At 40.3% G+C, this 26,765-nt stretch overlaps 2 protein-coding genes across 4 annotated transcripts; both read left to right on the forward strand.

The window, feature by feature from the left end:
* The first annotated feature begins 1,499 nt into the window (after nucleotides 1-1,499).
* Nucleotides 1,500-15,714, forward strand: rab40c (RAB40c, member RAS oncogene family). The gene is given in 7 exon segments (XM_061700268.1): nucleotides 1,500-1,583; nucleotides 1,585-1,654; nucleotides 6,707-6,767; nucleotides 8,643-8,703; nucleotides 8,788-8,865; nucleotides 9,466-9,688; nucleotides 10,802-15,714. Coding segments are annotated over 7 exon segments (840 nt in total). The 5' UTR covers nucleotides 1,500-1,511; the 3' UTR covers nucleotides 11,077-15,714.
* An 803-nt stretch (nucleotides 15,715-16,517) lies between these two features.
* eif3d (eukaryotic translation initiation factor 3, subunit D) lies at nucleotides 16,518-26,551 on the forward strand. 3 transcript variants are annotated; one of them, XM_061700266.1, is made up of 16 exons: nucleotides 16,518-16,620; nucleotides 18,053-18,181; nucleotides 18,266-18,311; nucleotides 20,686-20,822; nucleotides 20,914-20,999; nucleotides 21,081-21,153; nucleotides 21,995-22,116; nucleotides 22,199-22,331; nucleotides 23,972-24,119; nucleotides 24,244-24,374; nucleotides 24,456-24,541; nucleotides 24,884-25,013; nucleotides 25,082-25,224; nucleotides 25,437-25,629; nucleotides 26,186-26,279; nucleotides 26,356-26,551. In XM_061700266.1, the coding sequence occupies exons 2-16, from the start codon at nucleotides 18,059-18,061 to the stop codon at nucleotides 26,367-26,369; spliced, it is 1,659 nt and encodes a 552-aa protein (XP_061556250.1). In that variant the 5' UTR covers nucleotides 16,518-16,620; nucleotides 18,053-18,058; the 3' UTR covers nucleotides 26,370-26,551. The 3 variants fall into 3 exon arrangements, with proteins under 3 accessions (XP_061556250.1, XP_061556251.1, XP_061556249.1); XM_061700267.1 differs by having other exon boundaries at nucleotides 16,528-16,620; nucleotides 18,056-18,181; XM_061700265.1 differs by lacking the exon at nucleotides 16,518-16,620 and having other exon boundaries at nucleotides 18,056-18,181; nucleotides 22,001-22,116.
* Nucleotides 26,552-26,765: the final 214 nt, after the last annotated feature.

A 26,765-nucleotide genomic window follows, 5' to 3' on the forward strand; every position in this document is an offset into this window, starting at 1 on the left:
TATTTTTATTTTGTGGTGCCTTCTCGTTGACGTTAGCGAGAGTCTTAAGTGAGAACGATAGTTAGCCTGTTAGCTTGTGTGGCGGGTTGAGGGGGTGCATGTTGTTGTTCCCTTGTTTAGTTCCCAGAGGGTTTAGGCAAATATCTTCCCTTACTCATTTGTAAAGACAATAAAAAGGCAAACTTGTATTAATATTGATTTTCAAACACTCAAGACCACCCAAATCAATTTGTTGTGGTTTTGTAACAGACAATAATCTAATAATGGGTGACTGTTTAAAGGAAACAACTCACTAACTTTAGCCTAACTTTTTTTTTCTTAAATTCTTATCAATTAATTATTCGTTTCACTAAATGCTCCAGTAAGCCCAAAGTATCGTGGTATCGTTTAAATAGAAATTACGTTTATGTAACTGACGATAATCATCATGACAGCCTTCCAAATTCATGTTACTTTGTCTGTATTAGAGCCCAGGCGCTGTTTATTTTGCTCTTCTTTTTTTTTTTTTTTTTTTTTTTTAAAGGGACAAAAGCTTATTCAGTTCAATTCAATTGTGTATTTCAAACTTAAGGTTTAAAAAAAAAAGCGGCACAGTAAAGAATTAAGAAAAGAAATACAATGTAATTATGCAGCGTAACTACTGTGAAACAACTTATAATAGTGTCTTATAATTGAGGATGTAAAAAAACCACGACATTCACTCAACTTCCAATAGGATTCCAAAACATATTGCTTTTACTTATATTGTTTTTACCTAAAAAAAAATATATATATATATATATATTTCATGTTGAGCGCCATTACGATTCTATTACGGTCCATAACATGTCAGAAAATAAGCATTTTGATCATTCTTTTCCAAAGTAAAAGCAGATGTTTCCAAATGTCTTATTTTGATTAAACAAAGATAATCAGTCTAATTTTATGGGGGATTACAGAAATCAGAGAATATTTCATGTTGAGAGGCTGAAATCAGAGAATTTGGACAACTTTAAGTAAAACAAGGTCACTAAATGTTTAATCGATTATCAAAATAGTTGTTGATTAATTTGATAATCGATTAGTTGGCGATTAACTGATAAATTGTTGCATCTCTACCCTAAACTTGATATTAGCCTTCCAAAAAAGCCGGGGCAGTTTCATGTTTACCACTCTGTTACATCGCCTTTTCTTTTAACAACATTCAATCAACGTTTGGGAACTATTCAATGAACTATAGGTCGAACATGATTTGCAAATCATTGGATTCTGTTTTTATTTATGTCTAACACAACGTCCCAACTTCATTGGAATTGGGGTTGTATGATGTTAGACAATTAATTATATTTCTTTTTTTTACATCAAGCCCACACCCCACTGGTGAATTGTTGTTAGTCCAGTTGTGCATTTATTTGCAGATGACACATAGGTGTGAAAGTCAGCACATTCCGGCCACCATAAACCTTTATCAATCAATCTTTATTATGATGCCCTCATCTTTTATGCACTCTCCAGGGCTCATGTGAGAGGCCATGGGCAGCCAGGGCAGCCCGGTGAAAAGCTACGACTACCTGCTCAAGTTCCTCCTGGTGGGCGACAGCGACTGTGGGCAAGGGCGAGATCCTGGACAGCCTGCAGGACGGCTCAGCCGAGTCTCCCTACGCGTACAGCAGCGGTGAGTCCCTCCTAACTTTAAACATTACAGTCAACCTCCGCTATATTATTATTGTTCACCTTTTGCACGCCCGCTTTATCGCTGATTTTTAAGCAGTCATTTGTACGGGTTTTTACATGATTGCTTTCTGAAAAGGCATTAAAGGCATTATATAGATTGTGGTAATCGGGTAACATTTGGTGAAGATATGTCCGTTTACAGATTGGAAGCGGTGTTTCAGCTTTAGCCTAGCAACAAGGATGTTTACTTTACACAACGAGGTTACTGTATTTACAGCCTCTTGTCGGTTCATACACGTAATGACGTACATTTAAATTAAAACCACGGCTGCAGAGAACCCCAAGCTTTCTATTGATACCAGAAATGATAAGGGTTTTTTCCTTGTCATGTGCGTGGCAGCAGCCGATAAGTGTCGTCGATTTCTCGTTGTTGTCGGGCTTTTCTCATCGAGATTTCGCTGTACCCTCTCGATAAAAGCATTTTTTTCCGAGGCGTTAGGTAAGAAATTCACGTGAATTCCCACTGGGAAGTGAGCTTTACTTATTTTTCTGGCTTTTGAATCACATCTGCATATCGATCTTTGTCACGTAGTCAATGCTTTATGGGCTCTAACTCAAAACACGGCTATGCGACTTCCGATCGGTTGAGTGCTGGAGGGTCACATGCTGTGTGGGGCGTGAGGATGGGGAGGTCACGACGTGGATACACCTTTTGTTGTTAATAACTGATGGGATAATCCGTAGATTAATCAATTCTCAAAATATTGGCTGCAGCTCTCGTACTGTGTACCCCATATTCATTGTTCGGTATTCACAAATTGGCCTATTTTCTTTTTGTTGTTGTTGTTGTTTTGTTTTGTGGGTGAGAACTATCCTGCGTTATTTAACACATCTATTTGCTGTTTTTGTGCTCAAACCAAAGCTATCAAAGTATTACTTTGGCGCCACCGGTGGACTATTGGTGTTATTGTTAGGTTTATTTCAGTTTTGGTGCTTGTTATGTCTGCATTTGGGTTGTCCTGTTTTTTTGGCAATCCTCGAATGCACCTCATGTACAGTACATGTATAGCATAACTGAAAATGTTTTTGCTTCTCCCGCAATGCAGCTGCTCATAGCCAGTGTAGTCTACGTTGCCAAGCATGTATTATTGTGTGAAAATGTCAAAAGGTGAATTTAATGATTTGTGTAAAATGCTAATTCGCATATTCGTTTAAACATGTGATTTCAGGTCAGTTTGTGCCTATTTAGGCTGGTATGCTAGCTAATAATATTGCTGAGCTCATGTGAAGGTGGTTTGTTTGGAGGGCTGTCACTACAGAATCTTTTTAGAATCAATTGTTCTATTGATTATTGATTGAATAATTGAATAATAATCGCCCCCCCCCCCCACTATTACTAAAAAGAAAAACCTTTTTTTTTTTTTTTTTAACTACTAACATGTATTTTTTTCTAAATCCTTAAACTGCAGATTTGGTACTGTACATGGTATAAATTTGGTTTTGCATATTTCCTGAAACGACGACACGGTGGTGCCAGATATCGCGTGACCGTGCGAACACAGCGTAACAATAACAACGGTGGATTACTCGTGTTGCATTCGTCCGGCAAAAACTCCCGAGCATGATGGTCTTTTCCAGCAAAAGCTCCACAAAAATCCAGGCCGCACAAATGTGTTTCTGTGTTGACATGGTCTCAGTCTTAATGTTAATGAGTAAGTTGTAGTGCGAAGCTCCTTTGCGTTCTCATTTTTCAACATTATGAATTGTCATACTAGTGTAAATATTACAGTCAGAACTCTTAATAGTAAGTGGTTAAAACAATACAACAGTGTAGCATCCCTTGTTGAGGCTGTTTTTTTCTTTTACAATAAACATAGCTTAAAATAAGACAAAGAAAAAGACACCCGTTGGCGCTCACTGAACTGACGTTTAGCAAGATGTTCTTGCGTGAAGTCGAGCTTGAATTTTGCATTTGTTAACTGTTTTCCTTTGTTGTTATGCTGTGTTTTTTATTTTGCAATTTATTCGTAAATGACAAACCTTCCTTGCTGCGTTGGATTTACCGCTCTGAATTACGCTTCCCTCGATAGTTTACCGCGCCTACTTCAGGTGGTGTGTGTTATCTCGTAACTGAAACACTAATATAATGTATTTAGCATAGTGAAGAGTGGATGGAACCTAACTAAGTCAAAACATGAGGAAAAGTCAGTTGTTGGTCCACTTCCTTCTGGCTAAAAGCAACAAAAACAAGAACATTGTGTGACCAAAGTAAATATTTAAACGGCAGGAAATCTGGACAGAAGAAGAAGAAGATTGTGATTGGATGAGAATGTCCTCCAGCTCTTTTTTTAGGCAAGCAGCCCTCGATTGTGTTTGCGTTGTGTGCGTGTGCGCATGTGTCGTGTTGGTGTTCTCAGTGTATTTCGAGGGACCAATTTTTGTGTTGTTGTCAGAGTTACGTCATCCGTGTGATGAAATAGTTACTTGTTTTCCTCCCCACACAGAGGCTGGAAGAATTTGTTTACTCAACTGCAGGCAGCACCGTGCGGTTGTTCGGAGTCGTGCATTTACGAGGGCTAGGCCGTTATTTGTATAAAATACATTTTTATCATGATAATGAACAATATGTCATCTTTAAAAGCATGTACTCCACGTTTAGTTTTTGTTTGTAGCCGATAGTATATATGTCATTTGTCCACAAACAAATAGTGGTACTTAAAGAAAATGTTTTCTATTACAATACTATGTATGTATTAAATGGCGGCCTTGAAAATATCTATCCATCCATCATCTGCCTCTCGTCAAGCAGAATAGAAGATCTGCATCCCTTTTATGCCAGAACAGTTTTACTGTGTCACAGTGGAGTTTTTAAGATTCCGCTGTGGTTTCTTAGTATTATAATTGAAGTTTATTGAGAATCGGAGTCGATCAGTCGAACGGGAACGGGCCCAGGGGTCCACCCGAGAGCAGCCCGTGGACGGGACACGCCCCACACACCCTAAACCAGGGCGCTCCGTGGGCCCCACCGAGGCGCCCTGACAACCGGGCACCCGGTGGGGGCCGCAGGGACCCAATGCCACCCCCCCACAGACGTGCTGAAACCCGGTCCGACACCCACACCCTCCTGGTCCCATACCAGTCCATATCATCTGCCTCGCCATCCATCTGTCTGTCTATCAATCTGTCTGTATACCCATCCTTCCATTCATTTATCTATCCATCCATCTGTCTTTCAACATTATCGATCCATCTGTCATATGTCTATCTATCCATAATCCACCCATCGATCCATCCTTCCATCTGTCTTTCTATCCATCTATTTGTCTATCTATCTATCTATCTATCTATCTATCTATCTATCTATCTATCTATCTATCTATCTATCTATCTATCTATCTATCTATCTATCTATCTATCTATCTATCTATCTATCTATCTATCTATCTATCTATCTGTCTATCATACTTCTATCTATCCATCCATCCATTCGCCTATCTGCCCATCTCATTATCATCCATCATCCTTTCATCTAAACATCCATCCATCCATCCTTCTGTCTGTCCGTCCATCCATTTATCATCTGCCCATTCATCTAGCTATCCATCCATCAGTCTACCCATCCATGCATCCATCCATTGTCTGTCTATCCATCCATCATCTGTATTTCTATCAATCCAGCCATCTGTCTATCAGCCATCTGTCTACATCCATCCCAATGCCGATGCTTCATCTGAACAATGCAATGAGTCATTGACATCTATATTACTACCTTTAAAATGTGTCGTATGTAATGATCCTACTATATCGCCAACCAGTGGACAAAAATAAGCACTATATGGTGTATCCTCTGATATGGCAGGAACGTATGCTTCCTTCCGAGTTGTAATCAATGCGGCAATATATCCTCTAAATTACCCACAATGTAAGTTTCACAGATGCTTTGGAGGCCATACTTGCTCGACGCATTCGTCTTCTCCTCGAGCGAGTCCTCTTCTCTCCTCTCCCAGAATAGAAGCATCGACCGTCGAGATCTTAAGAGCCATTGATCATCCCAGAAAGCACTCTCTCCAACTCCGCAATGGAAGCAGCTCGGCACTTTAATAGCTCGAAAGATTGCACGATGTTGATGATGTTGATATTAGCAAGCGGCCGCTAACTCCCGCCTCTCCTCCTCCATTACGTGTAGTCCAAATGCGGAACTACAGGAATTGCAGTTCATGAAATTAGTGTTGGAAGAAACGAAAAATATGTGAACCATATTCCGATTGGAGCGAGGGAGACACAAATACAGATTGCTGGGGATAGGCAATTCCCCAGCAATTGTATTAATGCAAATACAATTGCTGGGGATAGGTTCCACATTAAAAAAGACCAATAATTGAATTTGTGTATAGTGAACCACGCATATGCCGTGGACTACTACTGTAACAATGACTTTTCTGGTTACGTCACTGCCATGGGAATTGACCTTTGTCACAAACCAAGGACCCCCTGTACTCAACTTTCCCTGCCACTTGTGGTTCCACACCTATCAGTGATGATTACACGCCAGTCATCAAATTATTAGACCGAAATCAAACTGGACATTTTGTTGACGTTAGCAGCCGTTCTGGGTGGCTTTCACTCTCGCTCACAATGAAACCTGAAACTGAGTTGAAGGTAGTATAACAGTCATCAACCTGCGATTCAGGTGTTTAGCCTTGGGACTTTTCTGGCCGACCATATTTATAAAAAAAAAAATAATAATAATAATAATTAAAAAATACACGAACCGGTTCCGGCAGGGGAACATGTCCCGGCACGAAGCGGCAGGTGTAGTCAGACTGTTTTTTTGTGTTGGCCGATAAACGAACAACTCCGAGGACAATTGAAATACAGTGGTACCTTGACTTATGAGTTTAGTTTGTTCCGTGATCACGCTCGTAACTCAATTTACTAGTATTTCAAACCATCAGGCTCTAATTTCCAAAATCCACCTGTGAATTGTAGTCCTCCGTAGTGCATTGTGGGTAAATTAACAGTTCCATTCTAATTCCTCTTCTTCTTCTTCCAGGCATCGACTATAAGACCACCACCATTCTTCTGGATGGCAGGAGGGTGAAGCTGGAGCTTTGGTGAGTACATCGAACCAACTTTCTTAGTTATTTTAGATGCAGATGAAGAACAATCTTAACTTTTTGAGTCTCATTAAAAATAATCAGGATGCATTGCGGTCTTCTACAACCACGGATTTGTAGGGTTTTTTTTGTGTCTCTTGCAGACACAACTGGAAGCCGTTGTGGTGTTGTGCATTCAGATAATTAGATGCGTGACAATGCCATCGCCAGTCTGTGGCGCAGTGACAATTGCTTTAAACACACACTTTCATTTAGATGTATTATATAGATGAATTAAATTACTGGTTGATAATGAAAAGTAATTAAAAAATGAAAATACATTATTATAAAATAATACAAAACTATGTAGAATAAGAATATGTATTTAACATAATTTTTTAAACTTATTTTTAGAGTTGTCGTGATTGATAATCAGGGCTGACCAATCTTCTTAATGCATTACCGAGGTATTGGATCGGGGCTCCGTATCGGCAGATCCTCAAAATCAAGTGACTTGGACTCTGGTGCAAAAAATGTGATTAGGGCATCCCTACAGTTTTTTTTTGTTATTATTTATTTTTTATTTTTTTACATACACATTTTTCAATTTTTTTATTTTTTTTTTATTTTTTTAAACTCACCTACAAGCAACGTGGCCGTTATGTTTGTTTTTAAAAATCAAATGTAAAATGTAAAAAAAAAGCTTGCCCACCCCTGCCTTACACACAGCCAGTTACACATCTTGTACTAAATTTGAAGCCGATCAACTTCTACCTCCCCATCCCACACAGGACAGTGAGCTGGGAAAAGGCCTGTCTGAAAGGGCTTACATCAGCGCTTATGCTGCTGTTCTTGCCTCCTGTGTGTTGTTCCGTGTGTTTCTCAAACGTATTTGGTAAAAAGCGGGGCAGCCAAGAAGCAGAGCCGGCTGGTCCCCACGGAATCGTTTGTATTTATGCTGCATCACACTTGGCTCCGCACTTTTCTGACTGATCTCCCACCGTTTCGTGACTCACACTCCTCTAACTCACTCTGAGGTGTGTTTCCCCAGGAGAAGTGTTCCTCCAGAATTCTTTCAGCGCAGCTACAGTAATGCTCCGATTACACAAGCACACCAAATTGCGATTTATAAGCATGCAGATCGAATTCTTGTAAATATTCGTGACAATTTGTGGCAGGGAATCTGTTCACTGTGACTGCGGATGACTTGCATCTATTGCGATGTTTGGGTGTCTTGTATCAAGTCGCTTTGGGTGTGCGTTACACGCAACAGCAGAGCAGTATCAACTGCAAAGGTCCCTGGGTGGTCTTGAAGCAGTTTATCAGCAGTTGAAATGAAGTCCTTTAAGGCAGTGATTCTTTAAGGCGGTCTGTCTACAGGTGCAGCTCAATAAATTAGAATTTGAAAACTTAATGTGTTCCTGGAGTTCATTTCAAAAACTCATGTGGAGATTCACTACACAGAGTGAAGTGTTTTATGATTTTGTTTGTCATTAATGATCATTTTAGCTTACAGCTGACAAAAACCCAGATTTTACCATCTCCAAGAAATTCCAATGTTACAGAAGAAAGAGTCAAAAAGATTTTAATTCCGGAAATTAGGCTGGAGTTGGGCTTGCATTGAATGAACCTGTATATTTGATGTGTTTTACTTCTGGAATTTCAAAGCTGAAATACAATGAAGTCTCCTAGAGTATTCAATAATTTGTTTTAGATGCACCCTATCTGTTGCCGTCAGGGAGAGTCCGAAATCATAGTTTTCCTTGAACTTCTTGACTCTTTATTGGTCTGTATATGGCCCAAAGGTTGACCACCCCCTGGTAGCGTGACAAATCTTCTTTTCATGCATTTCCACTTGTTGTCCTGAATTCTTCTCCTTCTTCTTGTCTTTAGGGACACGTCAGGACAGGGGCGGTTCTGCACCATTTTCCGCTCGTACTCCCGCGGCGCTCAGGTGAGGAGTGCACACATGACGGACTGAAGTCTTTCATGGTATTCTACTAGATTGCCGTTTTACATTATTCTGCCTTGTGTGCAGGGTATCCTGCTGGTGTATGACATCACCAACCGCTGGTCCTTTGACGGTATTGACAGGTGGATCCGAGAGATTGATGAAGTGAGTGAGTCCAGTGGCGATTTATTGATCACACTGCGATGTGGTGAAATACACCATAAGGACTCTCTTAATCATTGCAATCAGCTGTCTCATTCATTCATCCGTTTTCCATAGCGTTTATTGTCACAGGGTCCCGCGCGAGCTGGAGACTATCCCAGCTGATTCTGGGCGAGAGGCGGGGTACACCTGGAATGGTCGCCAGCCAATCGCAGGGCACATATAGACAAACAAACGTTCACACTCGCATTCACACCAGTGGACAATTTGGAGACAGAAATAATGGGTGCTAACTTACTGTTATTAAAATACTTTATTGTAATGAAATGACTTCACCCACACCGGCACTTTAGCGCATGATTCGACAGAACGGCAGGATGTTTACGCACAACCATTAGTGCTAGCACTAGCTTGCTAGGCTACATAACGTTTTGTTGCCTGCTTGCGAGCCGTATTGTATTAAAAGTACGTGAACATACTTCTCCTCGAGTAGTGCCTTTATGAAAATGACTTTATTTTTGTATTTTTTTTTTACCAAAAAAAAGTTGTGGAATATAGCTTTAAATGTACATGATGTGTGCCGTCTGTCTTTCCCTTGGCCAGCACGCACCCGGCGTGCCCCGCATCCTGGTGGGCAACCGTCTGCACCTGGCCTTCAAGCGGCAGGTGCCCACTGAGCAGGCACGGGCCTACGCCGAGAAGAACGGCATGACCTTCTTCGAGGTGAGCCCGCTGTGCAACTTCAACGTAATTGAGTCCTTCACGGAGCTGTCGCGCATCGTGCTGATGCGGCACGGCATGGAGAAGTTCTGGAAACCCAACCGAGGTAGGTCCCAAGTAGACTTCGTTGATATTATACTTGTAGTCGATACCGGTAAGGAAACAGCACCATGGTAACAAGCTAAAACATGAGTAAAAGCAGTGGAATAATTGATGACAAACATGAAAAATTTTTAGTCATTTCAAATAATACAATGGCACCTTGACTTAGGAGTTGAATTTGTTTCCTGACCAAGCATGTGAGTAAATTTACTCGTGTATCAAATCAATTTTCCATATTGGAAATTAAAATGCCATTAATCCGTTCCAGCCAACAACAAAAAAACACCAGCAATGCAAAAAATCGATCAAGCCATAGCTCATAACTCAGTGAAGTATTGCAATACTTTTCTACTACAATAGTACCTTGATGTACAAGTGCCCCAATTTACAAGATTTCCAAGTTATGTATGCAATGTAATGATAAACAAATTAATTGAATTAAAAAAAAAAACAACCTTAAATTGCACTTTTCCAAATTATTACGCACAACAGAATTTCAAGACATTTGACAGGTTTTAAAGAACTGAAAATAGTAATTTGTTGAATTTGCAGCATCAGGGGGTCATATTTACTCCAATCAAAAGCTATTTCAATCAAAAACATAAGTCAAGTTACATTTTGATGTAGGACACCTTATTTGATAGCCGCTTCACAATTATTACATCCAATAAATTTGAGTTTGTTTGTATTTTTTGCTTGAATTTCTTTGAGATGGCCCATTGTCATGCTTGAAGATGATTTTGTTAATGAAAGCACGGTTCTTCTTTTGGTGCCGTCCTTTAAAGGCACGTCTGACACACGAATACTACAGTACCGAGAGTGTTTACACTTTACACTTATCAGATTATATCTTACATTCTCTTTTATTGTGTTGTTATAAAATACAGTGCTAGTTAGTAAGTAGTAGGTTGAACAGCAGTCGGGGAAAATTGATTTGACGTCGGAGTGCAATTAGCATTGGTCACGGCAAGTCAAGGCACCACTGTAATTCGTTTTGTAAACAGACATTGAAATTTCAGTTTCAAGTCTCACTTATTTTTATTTCAGTGAATGTAAATGTTTTTTTTTTTTCTTTTCCAATTCTAGTTTTCATGTTTTAATTGTTTTGGGTGTTCAGTCTTCAGCCTCCAGGACCTGTGCTGCCGGGCCATCGTGTCGTGCACACCGGTCCACCTTATTGACAAGCTGCCGCTGCCTGTGGCCATCAAGTCACACCTCAAGTCCTTCTCCATGGCCAACGGCATGAACGCCGTCATGATGCACGGACGCTCGTACTCGCTGGCCAACGCAGCCGGCGGCTCTAAGGGCAACAGCCTGAAGCGCTCCAAGTCCATCCGTCCCCCGCAGAGCCCCCCGCAGAACTGCACGCGGAGCAACTGCAAGATCTCCTAACTGCCATTTTCCCGGCGCACCCCCCAAACCCGACAGGCCGCCGAGCTGGAATGACGGCGAGCGGGATTGCTGACGGCCCGGGATGGCAACCTTACGCGCTGGCTACGGCGCCCTCCCGGGAGAATTGGTCCAACATTTTTGAGTGTCCCACTGCTACTATCCGCTACGACTCACGTGAGCGATAAACAAGGATTTTTCTTCACTTGTACAGACAGAGACACTCATCGGGTGTTTCTATTTTTGTCTTCAGTCTTCTTCTCCGCTTTCTAAAGCTCAATAAGCTACAAGTGGTTGTACATTGTAAAATGGCCTCAAACACACACAAGCACATTCGCAAAGCTCTTTGGACTGGTGGCAAGCACTCACACGCTCCTCACACACACTTGCTCACATATTTACTCACAAGCACTTTCAATACTTGCCACACACTCCTCTCTCGGGGTTTTCATTCTCACTTTTCTCAGACCATACCAGTAGGAGTATTCGCTCTGGAGTACTCACAGATACCGAGTACTGATACCACTAGTACTTTTTACATATAAAATTTCAATTAACACAATGGCATATAATTGTGGACAAAGACCTTTCTTTCTTTCTGACGCATGTGATGCTTCGCCCATGTGTCTAACCGCAGCAGTGTAGCGCCAACTACTGGCGAGGAGGACTTACTCCATGTCATTTTCTTTTGCCTTAAATATCATATATCATGGCAGCCTTCACGAGTACCCGATACCTTGCAATGTGGCCGGTATCGGTACTCGCCCAGCCCCACTCCTCACGCACACACACATCTCAGAACCTCCTCGCACACTCTCGTAACACACACTCATACACTCACACACACGCACTCATGCCCACACACAATTCATACACCTCTCACACACTTGTCACACACACCCGTTTACTCTCCTCACACACTCATACACTCCTAACACACACACACACACACACACTCACATTCCTCTCACACTATTTATACACGCGCTTCAAACACACATACACTTCTTACACACTCATACATGCCTCACACCCGAGCGCCTCTTTTTTACTGGCCTTCGTATGTCAGGAATTCGCCATCTTGCATGTGAAGCTAACACAACTCGTCCTGACTTGTTCCTGGTCCTGACCTGTGACTAGCAGAGTTTTTCGCTTGTCTGAAATTGGAACGATTGGATGCACCAAGCTTATATTTCCTCTCTTTTCTGTGCATCCCCCCACCCACCCACTTTACCAGTTGCAATGACTTGTTGCCGTGAAAAGTGACTCATCTATTTAAAGTCCCTCACAATTGTTTCAAACTTGACAAGAGTGAAGGACTCTTTTTGTACTTGCCTACTACGACTGCTACTACTTGCACTGAGGCCCCTTTTTAGACCCAAACACCTGCCTCCCTTTAGCCCCATGTGGCACACTTCCTTCTCTAGATTTGGCTAAAATGAGCACGTGTTGGGGGTGGGAAAGGTTCTCTTCAAGGCAGGGAGTCATTCTAGTGTAAGGGATTTGAGGTGTGTCGCGCGAAGACGCCTTTCAGCCGCGTGAAATTATTATTACAATGTTTTTTTTTTTAACCTCATCGGGGAGCCGATTCGCTTAGAAGCGTGTCGCTGGGCGTCATAATGCGTTTGTTGAATATTAATATTACACTCATCCACAATTCCAATATCAGTTAATGTGGGACAGCTAAAATCCTAATGAGCACAAGTTAAACTTTTTTTTTTTTTTCTATTTTTATCTTAATTAACAGTTATTATTATTATTATTTTTATTTTTAATTTTTTTTTGCATGTTGCGTTCTATTTTCAGACCAGAGCACCGCAGATAATTCAGGTGCAATCGTGAGAAAAATTGGCAAGCGAGACTATTTTACTGCGCAAGTCCCATGGGAATTCCTGCTGAGAAGCGTTGCAGTTAGGTGTCATCGTGCAGTATCATAAATGTGACGGAATCACTCCCTATCTGCTGTATAATGCCTTACATTGGCCATTTTGTAGTGCTGTGTGAATGTATATTAAGTATAGGTTATCCTCCTCTTTGTATTACACAATGCACCTCGAAAAGTAGTTAACAACCGAAAAAGGCCACTAGAAAACAACATCAGTCATTCACTCATTCCCTACTCCCTAATCACTACACACGGATTTTGATATAAATGGATTTATGGACTATGTAGTCAATTTATCCGTCAAGTAAAAAAATCATTTTAGAACATTGCTCACGTGCGCTCCTAATTACGTCATTGCTATTGCACAATTACAATGCACCGGATCTTAGTCGAAATTAGATTTTTTTTTTTTTTTTTGTCGATTTAAGAACAACATTGAAGTTGTCTTGAACTTTTATGCTACTTTTTAAAAAGTGGCCTATATAGTTGACCAAATAAATAGTCCACTAGATAAAAATCCATATCTCCAAATCTTCTGTATTGACGAGGGATTAGGGAACGACTGAATGATTCTGAACACAGCCCGAGTCTTCTGATGTCAGCCTGGTTGCTTCCCACGTGCACCACGCCATGATTCATTGCTGCTGAATAATAGATGCTCCTCGCTTGGATCTCAGGAGGGATTCTTCTCTTCTTCATCAGTGTGCTGTGGCTCTATGGTGCACTTTCATCTTCCCTCTTCCACAGCTCTCTTTTTCGCCGCCGTTTTTTCCGCAACAACCTGACCTCGCAACACATTAGTCCTATCTCTTGTCATAACCGGCAGCATAAAGAGACCATATGAGTGTTCTAGCACTTTTATTTAGCTTTTTTTTGTCCATTTAGGCCATGTGTCAAACTCAAGCTCTCCGGGGCCAGATCCATTTTTTGTGGCCCACTAAAGCAAATCAAGTGTGTCTAGTTCGTGAGATGGATTTGTTCTCATTTTGGCTGAAATCTTAATGAAGATTTCAAATTTGTAATCACTTTTTTTTACAGATTTTACACATTTTTTTTTTGCCCCTACCAAATTCCTTATCATAAATTGAAAAATAGTATTTGTATTTGGTTGTCCCTGTTTTCATTGACTTCTGATTCAAAACTCAGTTTGTTAAAAATATAAATACCTGTACAGTGAACCTCTGAGCCCTGTCGCGAATAATGAAATCCTGCAAAGTACTGGATGCCTCCGCCACTGAAGGGTAATAATTATATATGCCACAAGGTGGTGGCAAAGCACTACTTCTATCTAAATAAAACTCCTCCACTCACTTCAACATATTTCCTTTGCACCAAGATGGCACCAAAGGACCACTTTTGTCTAAACGAAGCTCCTTATTTAACTTTAAAATAGTTCCTTGGTGACAAGATGGTGCCGAAGTACTTTTTTGTCAAATTGAAGGTCGACAATTCCATTCAACATAGTTGCTTGGCACCTGAGCACAAAAACATTTTTTAACCGAATAACAGAGGATAGGTTCCCAAAAAATCTTCAACTGTGTGGGGAACACAAAGCAGGAATAAGGGGCTCGAATTTATTATTATTTTTTTTAATCAAATGCGATTTTAAACAGTAATTGAATGCACAGTAACCCATAACAAGAATAGAAATTTAACACAAATTACATTTGAATTATTTATTATTAAAAAAAAAAATTTTTTTTTAAATTTTCATTCTTGTGATGAATCACGCTTATAGTCATGATGCTCAAGAGCGACAATTGGTGGCCACTATGTAAATACGCCTCGGTTGAAATACTGAAGGAGCGAAGTCGAGTTGAATCCCGAAGGTTGCACCCACTTTATAAATGTCAGCGCTAGTTCTTTTATTGCTTGGGTCTGAGCACAAAAACTGCTAATGATATATCATTTTAGCAGAGGATAGGTTGAAAAAAAGTCAGCAAAAAAAAAGATCATTTGCAATTGTCGACACCCAGCACTCATTTCGCCGCTTGTATCCGTGATATGATCATACTTTATATTATTGTCACCGTCATAAAAGGAGTTCAACATGCCTGATTTAGTGATCAAATTACTGTAACGAAACAGAAAAAAAGCCACATGAGATCTGTTTTCTTGCCATCTTTTGTTAATCTTAGTCCAATTTCATCTCCAAACTGAAATCCCGGTTGTTTGTGTGAAGGAGTGTAACATCAAATTTCCGAACAAATCTGGCAAAAATATGCTTTTTTTTTTTTTCTTTTTTTTTTCTCTTCTCTCTCTCTCTCTCTCTCTCCTCCCCCCCTCTCTCTCTCTCCTCCCCCCCCCACCGCACTGGCTTTGGTGGAGCAGCCTCAGGCTGTAATCCCGTACTGAGAATGTTCCTGGCACAAGTAGCCGGCGTGTGGTGGATTTTTGTGTTTAGAGTGACACTCCTGTTGTTGGGAATGCGTTTCCTTCCTTCCTGCCAGCCCATGCTGCTGCTTTTCCACCAGTGGCTTTCTGAAAACTGGACAAGTCATAAGTACACAAAATGGAAGAAAAACATATCTTGAGATATTCAATGTACTTTATGTTCTTTCTTCTACCCTTGACATAAAGCAAACACCTTTTAAGTCATTTTTCTTGTTTTGTATCCTCTCCGATTGATTTCCTGCCTCTGGATGAAGTGGAATATAAACTAGAGCAGCAATGGAACGAATGTTTTTGTGCCACTTAAGTTTTTCAAACTGTGCTCTGCGTCGTTGCCAAGAATTCCACAAGAGCTTATCCTCTCTGATGACATGCAGGAAAAGAAAGATGTGCGTATGTTGTTGTTGTTCCTGACTAATTAATGGGTTAAAAATGTGTTTTTTATCATTTTGTTGTTGTGTATGCATGACCTATTTTGTTGAGATTCTAAATAATTTGGGAAAAGTATACATGGGACCCCTTCAGGATGCCCTCTGATTGGCCTGCTGGTTTTGTGTAAAGGAAAAGTGTTGTCAAATGGACTTTTAAAAAAAACAAAACATTTAAACACTATTTTTGGGGCTGAACGCTGCTGAATCTGAGGTGTGAATGTGTTTGTGTGTGTCTGAGGAATAAGATGAAGCTTTTTTTTTTTTTTCGTTTTTAAATTATTGATTGTGCAGTTTCAATGCTGTGACGGTTTGGGGAGACTTTTTCACAATTAAACAACTGAATGTTCCAGGTGGTAGATGGACTAATTTATTTTTCCTAAACATTATAGTATTATAATATATATTATATATATAGTATTATAATATAGTATTATAAACGTTTAACGAAAAAGTGCGTCTCATTGTTTAAATACCCTTGGTCTTATTTTCCCTCTATGTTGAACAATAAGGATTTACTTGCTCCCTGGTGTTCATAATTTGGAACTCCAGTTACACGTCACAATTAGAAAACATTTACATTCATATTACTTACAAATAGTAACTTACACTTTACCCACAATAGTCTTACATAAACAAATAGTTGTACAGAAAATAAAAAAGAGTAGCTAGCAGAATTGTACTCGAACGATCGCTTACGACACTTTACGACATGAGCAACAATCAACTTTGCGGCAGTTAGCCTCTTCCTATCACGCCGGCGCTTTACCCTGGTTTTTTTTTTTTTTTTTCCATAGCGCACCGGTCCTATTAAGGCCTTTTTACCGTTTCACGTCGGCTGAGGTAAGAACACGACGACGCTTGTAAAGAGTAGCGAAAACGAGTCGCGTGTTTTGTGAAAACTAAGCTAAAGTTGTCACCGTGTTACTAGTCTGCTAGCCAGTTAGCTTCACCGAAGCATCCAGCGCGGCCACCCCGCATGATGACGGGCCTTGTAGCGGTAGCAACATTAGCTCACGGTGGTGGCTCGTCCCTTATCTCAAATACCTTCATTTGACGCATAATGTAACATTTGAATCTTATCGCTCAGTCGAAAAAAAAAAATATATATATATATATATATTAATGACAGGTCGCTTTTAATCGTGTCAATAAATAATGTGAGTTAGTCCTCGCTGTTTAAATGACAGCTATTTTCATGTCTAATGGTAGCGATGAACTACATTTGTACTTATAATTGTAGCTCGATGCTCAACTCTACAAAATGGCTGCAAATGTAACATTTTGTCGGAATTATTACAAAAACGTTTCAGTTACTGAAATAAAGTAAACCTTAGGGGCTAAGTCCATGAATATTTGCAAATAATAGACCCCGCCCCAAAAAAAATAACGTTAATAAGTGTCTGTATTAATAGTTTAAACCATAAATGAACCAGTGACAATCACTAACTCCAGTGGGCTAACTCCATTTTTTTGTCATTTTTATAAGGTGCAGTCCATTATTTTTTACTTTAGTTTGGGTGCCAGTTCATCTGCATTAAAGTATTGGTGAATGTTGTTTATCATCTTACTTGAAATATTAACAGATTTGATGTTTTGTTTGGACTTAAACCATTCTTGCAATAGTGGCAGCCATAAAACCTGCAATCACTCTCCTTTAAAATGACAAAAAAATGGAGTTAGCCCGCTCAAGTTCTCAGTGGCCCAAATGTACACCTAACTATGATCCCCAAAAATGTTTTATATATAATTTCAAAATCATGTTACAACGATACCCCCAAAAATAAATGGCTTTCAAATGATTTGATTGAGAACACTAAATCTTTAAAAATACCAGTTACTACTTTTCTAGTGCCATTTTAATGTTTTTAGACTCGGGTATACATGATACTGACATTCTAAATGAATAAACTACCATTAAGAAGTTTTATTTAGTTGGGCATTTTTTTTCTACCTTAGGTTGATGTTAGCGTCTGATCAGCTATTAACTTCTACCCCTGCCAATAGCAATGCAGATCTTTCTCTGCATCTCATCGAGCTTGCTGCTTTTCACCAGTGACAAGGAGCTTGTACTCTGTACTGACATTTATATGGCGTCCAAGGGTCCATGATGACTAGCCCACTGCGCAAACTGAGCAGTGCCTCTTTGTTGGAGTGCCCTGCTGGAGACAACAGTGCTGATTAAAGCCTGAGACCCTGTGAAACATTTCTGTATGGGCCTTGAGACTCTATGACTTGTCCAAATGTAATATTTGAACTCCTGGAATCCCATCAGCAGGTCATGGCCAAGTTCAACGCTCCTGTTATCCAGGACAACCCGTCGGGATGGGGTCCCTGCGCCGTGCCGGAGAAGTTCAAGGACATGCCCTACCAGCCCTTCAGCAAAGGAGACCGTCTGGGAAAGGTCTTCTCACGTCACACAGAACTATTTGTCACTCATTTTTGGCAGCATCCGCTCACAATGTTGTGGTCGTCTTGTGGTTATTAGGTCGCCGACTGGACCGGAGCAACTTATCAGGACAAAAGATACACCAGTAAGTGACTTAGAATTGAGGTTTTAAACATTTTAAACCTCAAAATTGGAAATGAAGTCAAACTAAAATGTTAAACATTCATATTAAGTTGGAAAAAAGAAAACAATTTGACCAATGAAGAGAGCTATTAAACCTTGCAGATCTCGTTTTGCAATATAGGCATCAATCACTGTCTACTAGACGATGGTAACATGCAAAACCATCTACTGTATGATTACACGTGCAGGGATCTCGTTTGATGCGCGTTCTGCGTCTGAGACGGACAAAAATGAGCAAGGACGCATAAGATAAAATCAATCTGTGTCTGAGGACGCGATGCTAGGGATTCAAGTATTCTGGCGTGGTGCTTGAAATCCTGCATATGAATTTTTTTTGACAAGACAAGGCTCTAGAGGGCTACTAATTTGGTCACATATACGCCCTCATTTCTGAATGGTGCTGCAAAAAAAAAAGGGGGGGGGGGGGGGTCCACCTGTGCGCCCTATCATCTGAGGAAGAAAAAAAAAATCTCTGTGATTTGAAAGCAGACACATGAAACCCATATGGTCTCTAAACCAGTCAGAGATAGTGAAGGTCAGGACCCTCAGAGGGAGGGTGGGTGCCTCAGTAAACGTGAAATATATATTCTAATCATCCACACATTCCACAGTTCCAGCCATTTTTCTGCCGAGTAGCCTCGCTGTATATTGCCTCTTTAGGCATTAATGTGTGTAATCTCTTATGGCCTCTTTATACTCCCGCGCGGGTGACAGCGCCCGCATTGCATCACGTGACTGACTGCATTGGGCTGCGCGGCCCCTATGCAGCCCCTGTGCGACGCTCGACACACACGACACAAATTGTCGCTGCGCGCAGAATGCCACAGAGATCATCTCTCGTGATTGGTCCGTTGTAGTCACATGCTGTGATGACGTACTCAGCCGCACATGCCACCTACGGCGCTGCCTTCTCGATCGATTTTGCAATATAATTAAACGCATCATCTGGTCATCTCGGTCCATTTGTTCTACCAGGCACTGTTTCACGGTCGCCACTGTTGTTGCTATTTTCCTTGTTCCGTAAAGTAAAAACGGCCACCGGAATTGGCCATAAATTGCAGAGGAAACTCCATCCTGTGGTGTCCTAGCCAATGCCAGCTGTAGCCACACCCCTGACTTAGAGATCCGCAGCACATTTTCAAAACAGCGCGCGTGGGTTAAGCTCGGGTATAAAGGCAAACTGCGCGCGGGATAGTCGCAGTGACAGCACCGCGGTCGCTGCCCACGTGAGTATAAAGAAGCTGTGATCTGTGCCAAATGTTTATTTGTTCAAGTGCAATTTAGGTTAATAGAGCCTGAGTGTCTTAATTTATTTTTTATTTAACAAAAATATTGTAAAAACAGTATAAAAAAATGGAGTAAGACCTATTATAAATGTCTGCAATATAGCGGGACCGCGAAGCAAGAACCATGATATAGCGTAGGATTACTGTATCTGTATTCCGTGATGATAAGTTTCAGGGACTCATTGTTCCAGGGCTGGGACTCATTGGTTCCAGACATGTGCATCCTGGGACTCTCATAGTTTCATGTGTAAAATGATCAATCCAAGTGTCAAGCATGTTATGGCTAATGCAAAAAGCTAACCGTAGCACTACATCACACAGCGCTTCTTTTTTTTTTTATTTTTTATTTTTTTTACGGTAATTCTGGCTGAGAGTCCTACAGAGAAAAAGGAAGCACATTTTTATCTCTTTCTGACCATATATTGCATTCCACAAAGGTTAGGGAAAGGTGGTATAAAGGTTAAAATACTGTAGCTGGTTTGAAGGTTTGACTTTCCGTAGAGTTTCTATGTCACATGCTCAAAAACGAAGACGTCGATTGGCTGAAGAGGAGATCTGTGTATTGCCGATCGATTGCTATTCCTACAGTACCGGGTGTCTGTCACAGCGAATTTGAAATTGAATTTGTCGAACTGAATCTGAAATGATCAACCTGAATGTATAATTATACAATTTGAATTTTCATTGCGGATAAAATAATCATACATTCACTTTCAAGTTTATTGGACTTCAGTTCCAAACTATAATTCAATTTCAAATTATACTATTCAGATTAAGCTTTTAAATGCAATGTTTCAAATTAAACAATACAAATTCGAATCGTTTTACAAATTCTGTTTTTTAAATGCAATTAGCAATTAAAATAAAAATATAAATGATTCAAATTCAGTTCCGGCTTGGCAGATATTTCAGCCCATAAAAGACAACTGTCATGACACTGAAAGGATCTGAACAGAATCCTAAATCCTTTGCTGCTGGCTGGGAGGAAGTCTGAGGTGCCCTGCTATGCTGCATTATGACAGCTCCGTGTCCAAATTTTGCTGTCAACAGACAAGTACTCCTCTCAGTTCGGCGGCGGCAGTCAGTACGCTTACTTTCACGAGGAGGACGAGACCAGCTTCCAGCTTGTGGACACGGCCAAGATGCAGAAGACGGCCTACCAGAGGAACCGCATGAGGTTTGCGCAGGTAACAGCGAAACCATATCCGTACACAACGTAGCTCGTAATAAGAGCGTAACCCACGTTATCTGACTGAATCTTCTGTTTTGATCCGACAGAGGAACCTGCGCAGAGACAAGGACCGCAGGAACCTGACGCAATTCAATATGCAGACGCTGCCCAAGAGTGCCAAGCAAAAGGAGAGGTGAGAGAATAATTATTAAAGAGAAAAAAAAAAAAAAAAAAGTCATATGTGTTGGGTTCTCACATTTTTTTATATTTGTAGGGATCGTATGCGCCTGCAGAAGAAGTTTCAGAAGCAGTTTGGCGTCCGTCAGAAGTGGGACCAAAAGTCTCAGGTACAACTACATTTTATGATTGCACTCCATTTTCTTTATATTGACTGCAGAGGACACATGCTCCTGGCTTGGCAACTTTGATTTACAACTTGAGTTTCACTCTCTTACCAGAGCAACAACTTTATACACTTCATGAAACCGATTCTTCTGTTTTTATCTTTTTTAGATATTTCATTCAACAAACACTGTTTTTTTATTTTGTTAAACAAATACTTTTTTCCTGATAATTGTATTAAATGTTTAATTATTGAAACTATTTACGTTTACAGTTTTTATTTAAAGAGATTTTATATTGAAGCAATACTTTGTTTTGATAAGTTTTATCAAAAAAAAAGTGTTTTTAATTTACTCTAAGAAATGCTAAAACATTTTTTACTTAATTTGTTTAATACTTTAGATTACAATTTTTAGATTTTTTTGCTACATTAAATATTGTGAGAAATAGTTTGGATTAAAATTAACTTTGTTAAAGAAATACTTGGATTTTGTTTTTATGTATTAATTTTGTTCCTCTTCAAGAAATACCTTTTAATAGAACATTTTGGATTTTGAACTTTTTATTTGTTTTTATTTTTTTTAGTTATGTCAAAGAAATAGGCTTTATTAATACTTTGTCTCTGACTGGTAATTGGTTTGTAACATTAAAAGAATTACAAAAAAAGTGCAAACTACTACGCCGATGAGCTGAATGACCTGAAATATCCAATTAGTCTCTTCTAATAAAACTATATTGAAGTTTTTTTGATAGACTCAATTCAGTTGATCAGTGACGTAGCATCAAATGGATTTTTTTTTGTTTTTGTTTTTTTGTTTTTTTTTTTGTTGGTTTTTTTCTCACAAGGCTCAGCTGAAGCCGCGAGATTCTTCAGTGGAGGTGCGCAGCGACTGGGAGGTGAAGGAGGAGATGGACTTCCCGAGACTCATGAAGATGAGATACATGGAGGTGGCCGACCCCGTGGACATGTAAGGGTGCCGACTTCACTCCCGAGCCCCGGTTTTCCATCACCCTGCCCAACGGCACCAATTTCCACTGCGTCCTCCCCAGTGAGTGCTGCGGCGCCTTGGAGTACTACGACAAAGCCTTTGACCGCATCACCACACGCAACGAGAAGCAGCTGAAGAGCATCAAGAGGATCTTCCACACCGTCACCACCACAGACGACCCCGTCATCCGCAAGGTACGTTTTACAAGCGTCTTTAATTTCAGGGTATCCGCCGATTTAAAAAGTTTTTATTTGATGTTTCAAAATGAAGGAAAAGGAGAAATGAATTCAAATGTATCTAAAGTCTGCAGTTCATGCATCCTATAATAATGGAAAAACATTTATTCGCATATCACCTACGCTTTATATTTTGTAGGTGAGAGGCCTTCAATTTTTTACATTTAAGGTTCCAAACTGAAATAAAAAAAAATGCAATGAAAATAACCTTATATCTGTACTTCAAATTTCTTGAAATGATCTAAAAATATTAATAATTACAATTTCTTAATAATACTGTCCATTCCTGGTGGTCACATTTAGTGAGGTCTTCAATTTGATTAAAATGGCCTTTAAAAAGTTTCAAATTTCTTCCAAATCTTAAATGTGATGTTCCAAAATGGATAATCCTTAAAAATGAGACGTTTATCCTTAAATACGCACTTTCACAGGTCTGAAAAAGGACACAGACACAATAAACGTGGCTATAGTTTCACTTTTTAAGGAATTTGACACATTTTTAAATACTCTGCAATCATTATATGAAAATAATTAGATTTACTTGTTAAACCGGTTTAAAAATTTCTTCAAAAAGAGTCACATATTTAGTCAAGGAAAAGTCTTAAATATAAGCAAAACGTAATTATCCCTAAAAATTCAAAGTTTATACTTAAATCCACACTTTTAATGTGTTAAATGACACAGGCAATACTTTTTAAAGAACGTAAATTCATATTTACTCTGCAATGTTCATACATTTGAAAAATAAATCACATTTGCATATTTGATATTATTACACAGTGTCTTAAAATGTTCATCCGCTCCTGGGATTCATATTGAGTAAATGAGCGAACTTAAATTTGATCAAAGCCGCCTTTAAAAGATACCCTACCGGTATTTTAAACGTCTTAGAATTCCATCCATCGATCTATTTTCTGAACCGCTTATCCTCACTAGGGTTGTGGTTGTGCTGGCGCCTATTAAAACGGATTCAGCCATTTCACACATTTTGATTCTGAGGAATGTTGTAGAAGTTAATCTTTACATGACTATGTTGTCATTACTGATGGAACCAAAGGGGGGAATGTGGGATCGAGGCAGCCAACTAGTTTTCTAACTTAACTAAACGGAACTTAACTAAGAGCGTGACATTTGATGCGCAGCCTTGTTGACCAAAAACTGCTAAAATGGTGAATTATTGTGACTCGTATAGCGATTTAAATAACTTTCATGTTTCAAGGAATCATTTCTACAGCATTGTTTTCATATAGTTGAAGATGGTGACGTTTATGTCAATCAACCAGTTAACCTTTATTTGTAAGCGCTTTTCATAAAAAGGAGTGCAACACAAAGCGCTTTACGTTTAAGGAAAATACAAAGTAAAGCAAACCTGCCTGCCGCTTGTCTGAAAGGACACGGACATGCAAGTTAAAAATCCCGAAAGGACCTTAGTAACCTGAGGCTGTGTCCAGAGCATCCCGGTGAGGGAACACCGTCGTGAGCCTCAGCTGCCACTCATTTCGATGTCGTCATTTGTGCTGCATAAATTTGAGTTGAGTCTAAGGAAATTACTTGGCTAATGTTGTTGTGTACATATGTGTATCTACATATGTGTTTAGCTGGCCAAGACCCAAGGCAACGTGTTTGCCACTGACGCCATCTTGGCCACCCTTATGTGCTGCACGCGCTCTGTAAACTCCTGGGACATCATTGTGCAGCGGGTGGGCAACAAGCTGTTCTTCGATAAGCGCGACAACTCGGACTTTGGTGAGAAGAGTGTCGTGGCGCCACCTTTCTTTTTTAAAAATATATTTATTATTATTATTATTATTATTTGGTTTTTTTTGCATTTGCTTCGTTACTTGACACGTCTGGGCTGCTGCCTCCTTAGATTTGCTGACCGTGAGCGAGACGGCCAACGAGCCGCCGCAGGATGAGGGCAACTCCTTCAACTCCCCGCGTAACCTTGCCATGGAAGCCACCTACATCAACCACAACTTCAGCCAGCAGTGCTTGCGCATGGTGAGAACGAGCGCGACACCTTTAAGAGCACAAATTATACCCACAAAGGCAACATTTTTAAGATGTTTGCATTGACTCCAGGGCGGAGAGCGTTACAAGTTCCCCACTGGCAACCCCTTTGTGGAGGAGGATATGGACAAGAGCGAGGTGGCATCCGTCGCTTACAGGTTAGCACAAAACATTTGACGTTCTTGTAATCTGACCACATCTTAGCGGTATACCGATGCCCCTCTCAGGACAAAGAAGGTGAATCCATAGACTTTTGCCCTCTGTAATAGACAAACTTGGTCTATAAATGGATATCACGTGGGTAAAGTGCTTGAGTTGACAAGAAGTTCTTATAAAGCTTAAATATAGCCAGCTATAGCTTTGTGAATATTGTCAGTTTATTATTAAGATGGAAATCTCATTTTTATATTTTTGTCGTGTGCGCGTCAAGTTTTTAAATATTACAAAAATACTGATAATCGCGATATGAAATGGTCATATTGTTTCGTCTCGACTGCCAGGTACCGCCACTGGAAGCTGGGTGAAGACATCGACCTGATTGTCCGTTGCGAGCACGACGGCGTAATGACGGGCGCCAACGGGGAAGTGTCCTTCATTAACATCAAGACCCTCAACGAGTGGGACTCAAGGGTAAGACAACAAAGTGTTCAGTTGGCTGTTTGACAGTCTGATAATGATGACCGTGTCTTTCCTGGCAGCATTGTAACGGCGTAGACTGGCGCCAGAAGCTGGACTCTCAGCGAGGTGCGGTCCTGGCCACCGAGCTGAAGAACAATAGCTACAAGCTGGCCCGCTGGACCTGCTGCGCCATGCTGGCCGGCTCGGAGTACCTCAAGCTGGGGTGAGTTCCTAGCAAGTACAGATGTGCTCACAATAATGGCAGTGCATTTAAAAAAAATTAAAATAAAAAAAGCACATTAATCCCCCTAAAAACAATCAAAAATATATTATTCCATGAAGCACAAATGTAGAGCTATTACGAGGGTTTGTAGCAATTATTCTTCTCCCCCCAACATGACTCTCAACACAACTTGTCGAAATGTCTCCGTGCAGGTACGTGTCCCGCTACCATGTGAAGGACTCCGCTCGCCACGTGGTTCTGGGAACCCAGCAGTTCAAGCCCAATGAGTTCGCCAGCCAGATCAACCTGAGCATGGAGAACGCCTGGGGCATCCTGCGCTGCGTGATCGACATCTGCCGCAAGCTGGACGAGGGCAAGTACCTCATCCTCAAGGATCCCAACAAGGTGAGCACTCCACAACCCTCCCGTCGGCCTCCTAAGCTTTTAACGGCGCTTGCTTCAAGCTGTCACTCCCAGTTGGAGTTGACTGTAAAACTGACACATAATACAAAGGAGAATCAAACATTGTAAATTTAAACACCAAAATGTTCAACCAAACCATGTACTGCAGTTTTGTTTAATGAAAGTCCACTAGCTTAATACTAACATATAATGCAAAACATCATAGACGGGCTAACACAAATTAGCTTGGATGTTACGGTAATTATAAAACTTCAGACATCTAGTAGAGCAGTGCTGCCCGGCATAACGTGGTACTACACCGAAGGTACTCAACTCTAACTTCGGACTGGCCTCTATACTGCAAAAACACATGAACCACTGCTATAAAATCCACAATATAGCAAGGGAACACGGTATACAATTTTATGCCAAAAGCTGTTACAGAAATAAAATGATTGGGGGGGACTAGTAAAATTTACAAAAAATATTCATGGAGGACACACGATGTTATTAATTAAACCAGGCTGCCTTCTGAGTAGTTCACCACTTTCCTACGCAGCAAGTCATCCGCGTCTACAGTCTGCCGGACGGAACCTTCAGCTCCGATGAAGAGGAGGAGGAAGAAGAGGATGAAGAGGATGAAGAAGAAGAAGGTGCGACACTTAATCGCTTGGTTAACGACCTAACCTGTGGTGACTAACGGGAATTTTTTTTTTTCTATGATTCCAGATGAAGAAAACTGAAATATGGTGCCTGGGGACCAGAAGAGCCTGCCAATCTCACACACACACACACACACACACACACACCTATTCATACACAAATTTAATTTCATAATCAATAAAGATACAATCGGCCCAACACACATATTCATACACATACACACATTTAATTTCATATTCAATAAAGATCCAATTGGCCCTAACTGTTTTATTCTTTGAGTGTTGGTGAGTTTTCAGGTGTACCATGATAAGAAAGTCTACCATACGGTGACAGAAGCAAGAAAAGTCAACATTTTTAAGTATTTCAATAAAGTGCTCTGACAGGAAAGATCTCTTGTGCTCCAGGTGAAGCTCTACATGCTTCTCAAGCACACATTAACAAGTCAGGACTGTAATTTGAGAAGCTTTAAATACAAT

Source organism: Phycodurus eques, chromosome 16 (genome assembly GCF_024500275.1).
Source record: "Phycodurus eques isolate BA_2022a chromosome 16, UOR_Pequ_1.1, whole genome shotgun sequence".
In the NCBI taxonomy this organism is placed as follows: domain Eukaryota; kingdom Metazoa; phylum Chordata; class Actinopteri; order Syngnathiformes; family Syngnathidae; genus Phycodurus; species Phycodurus eques.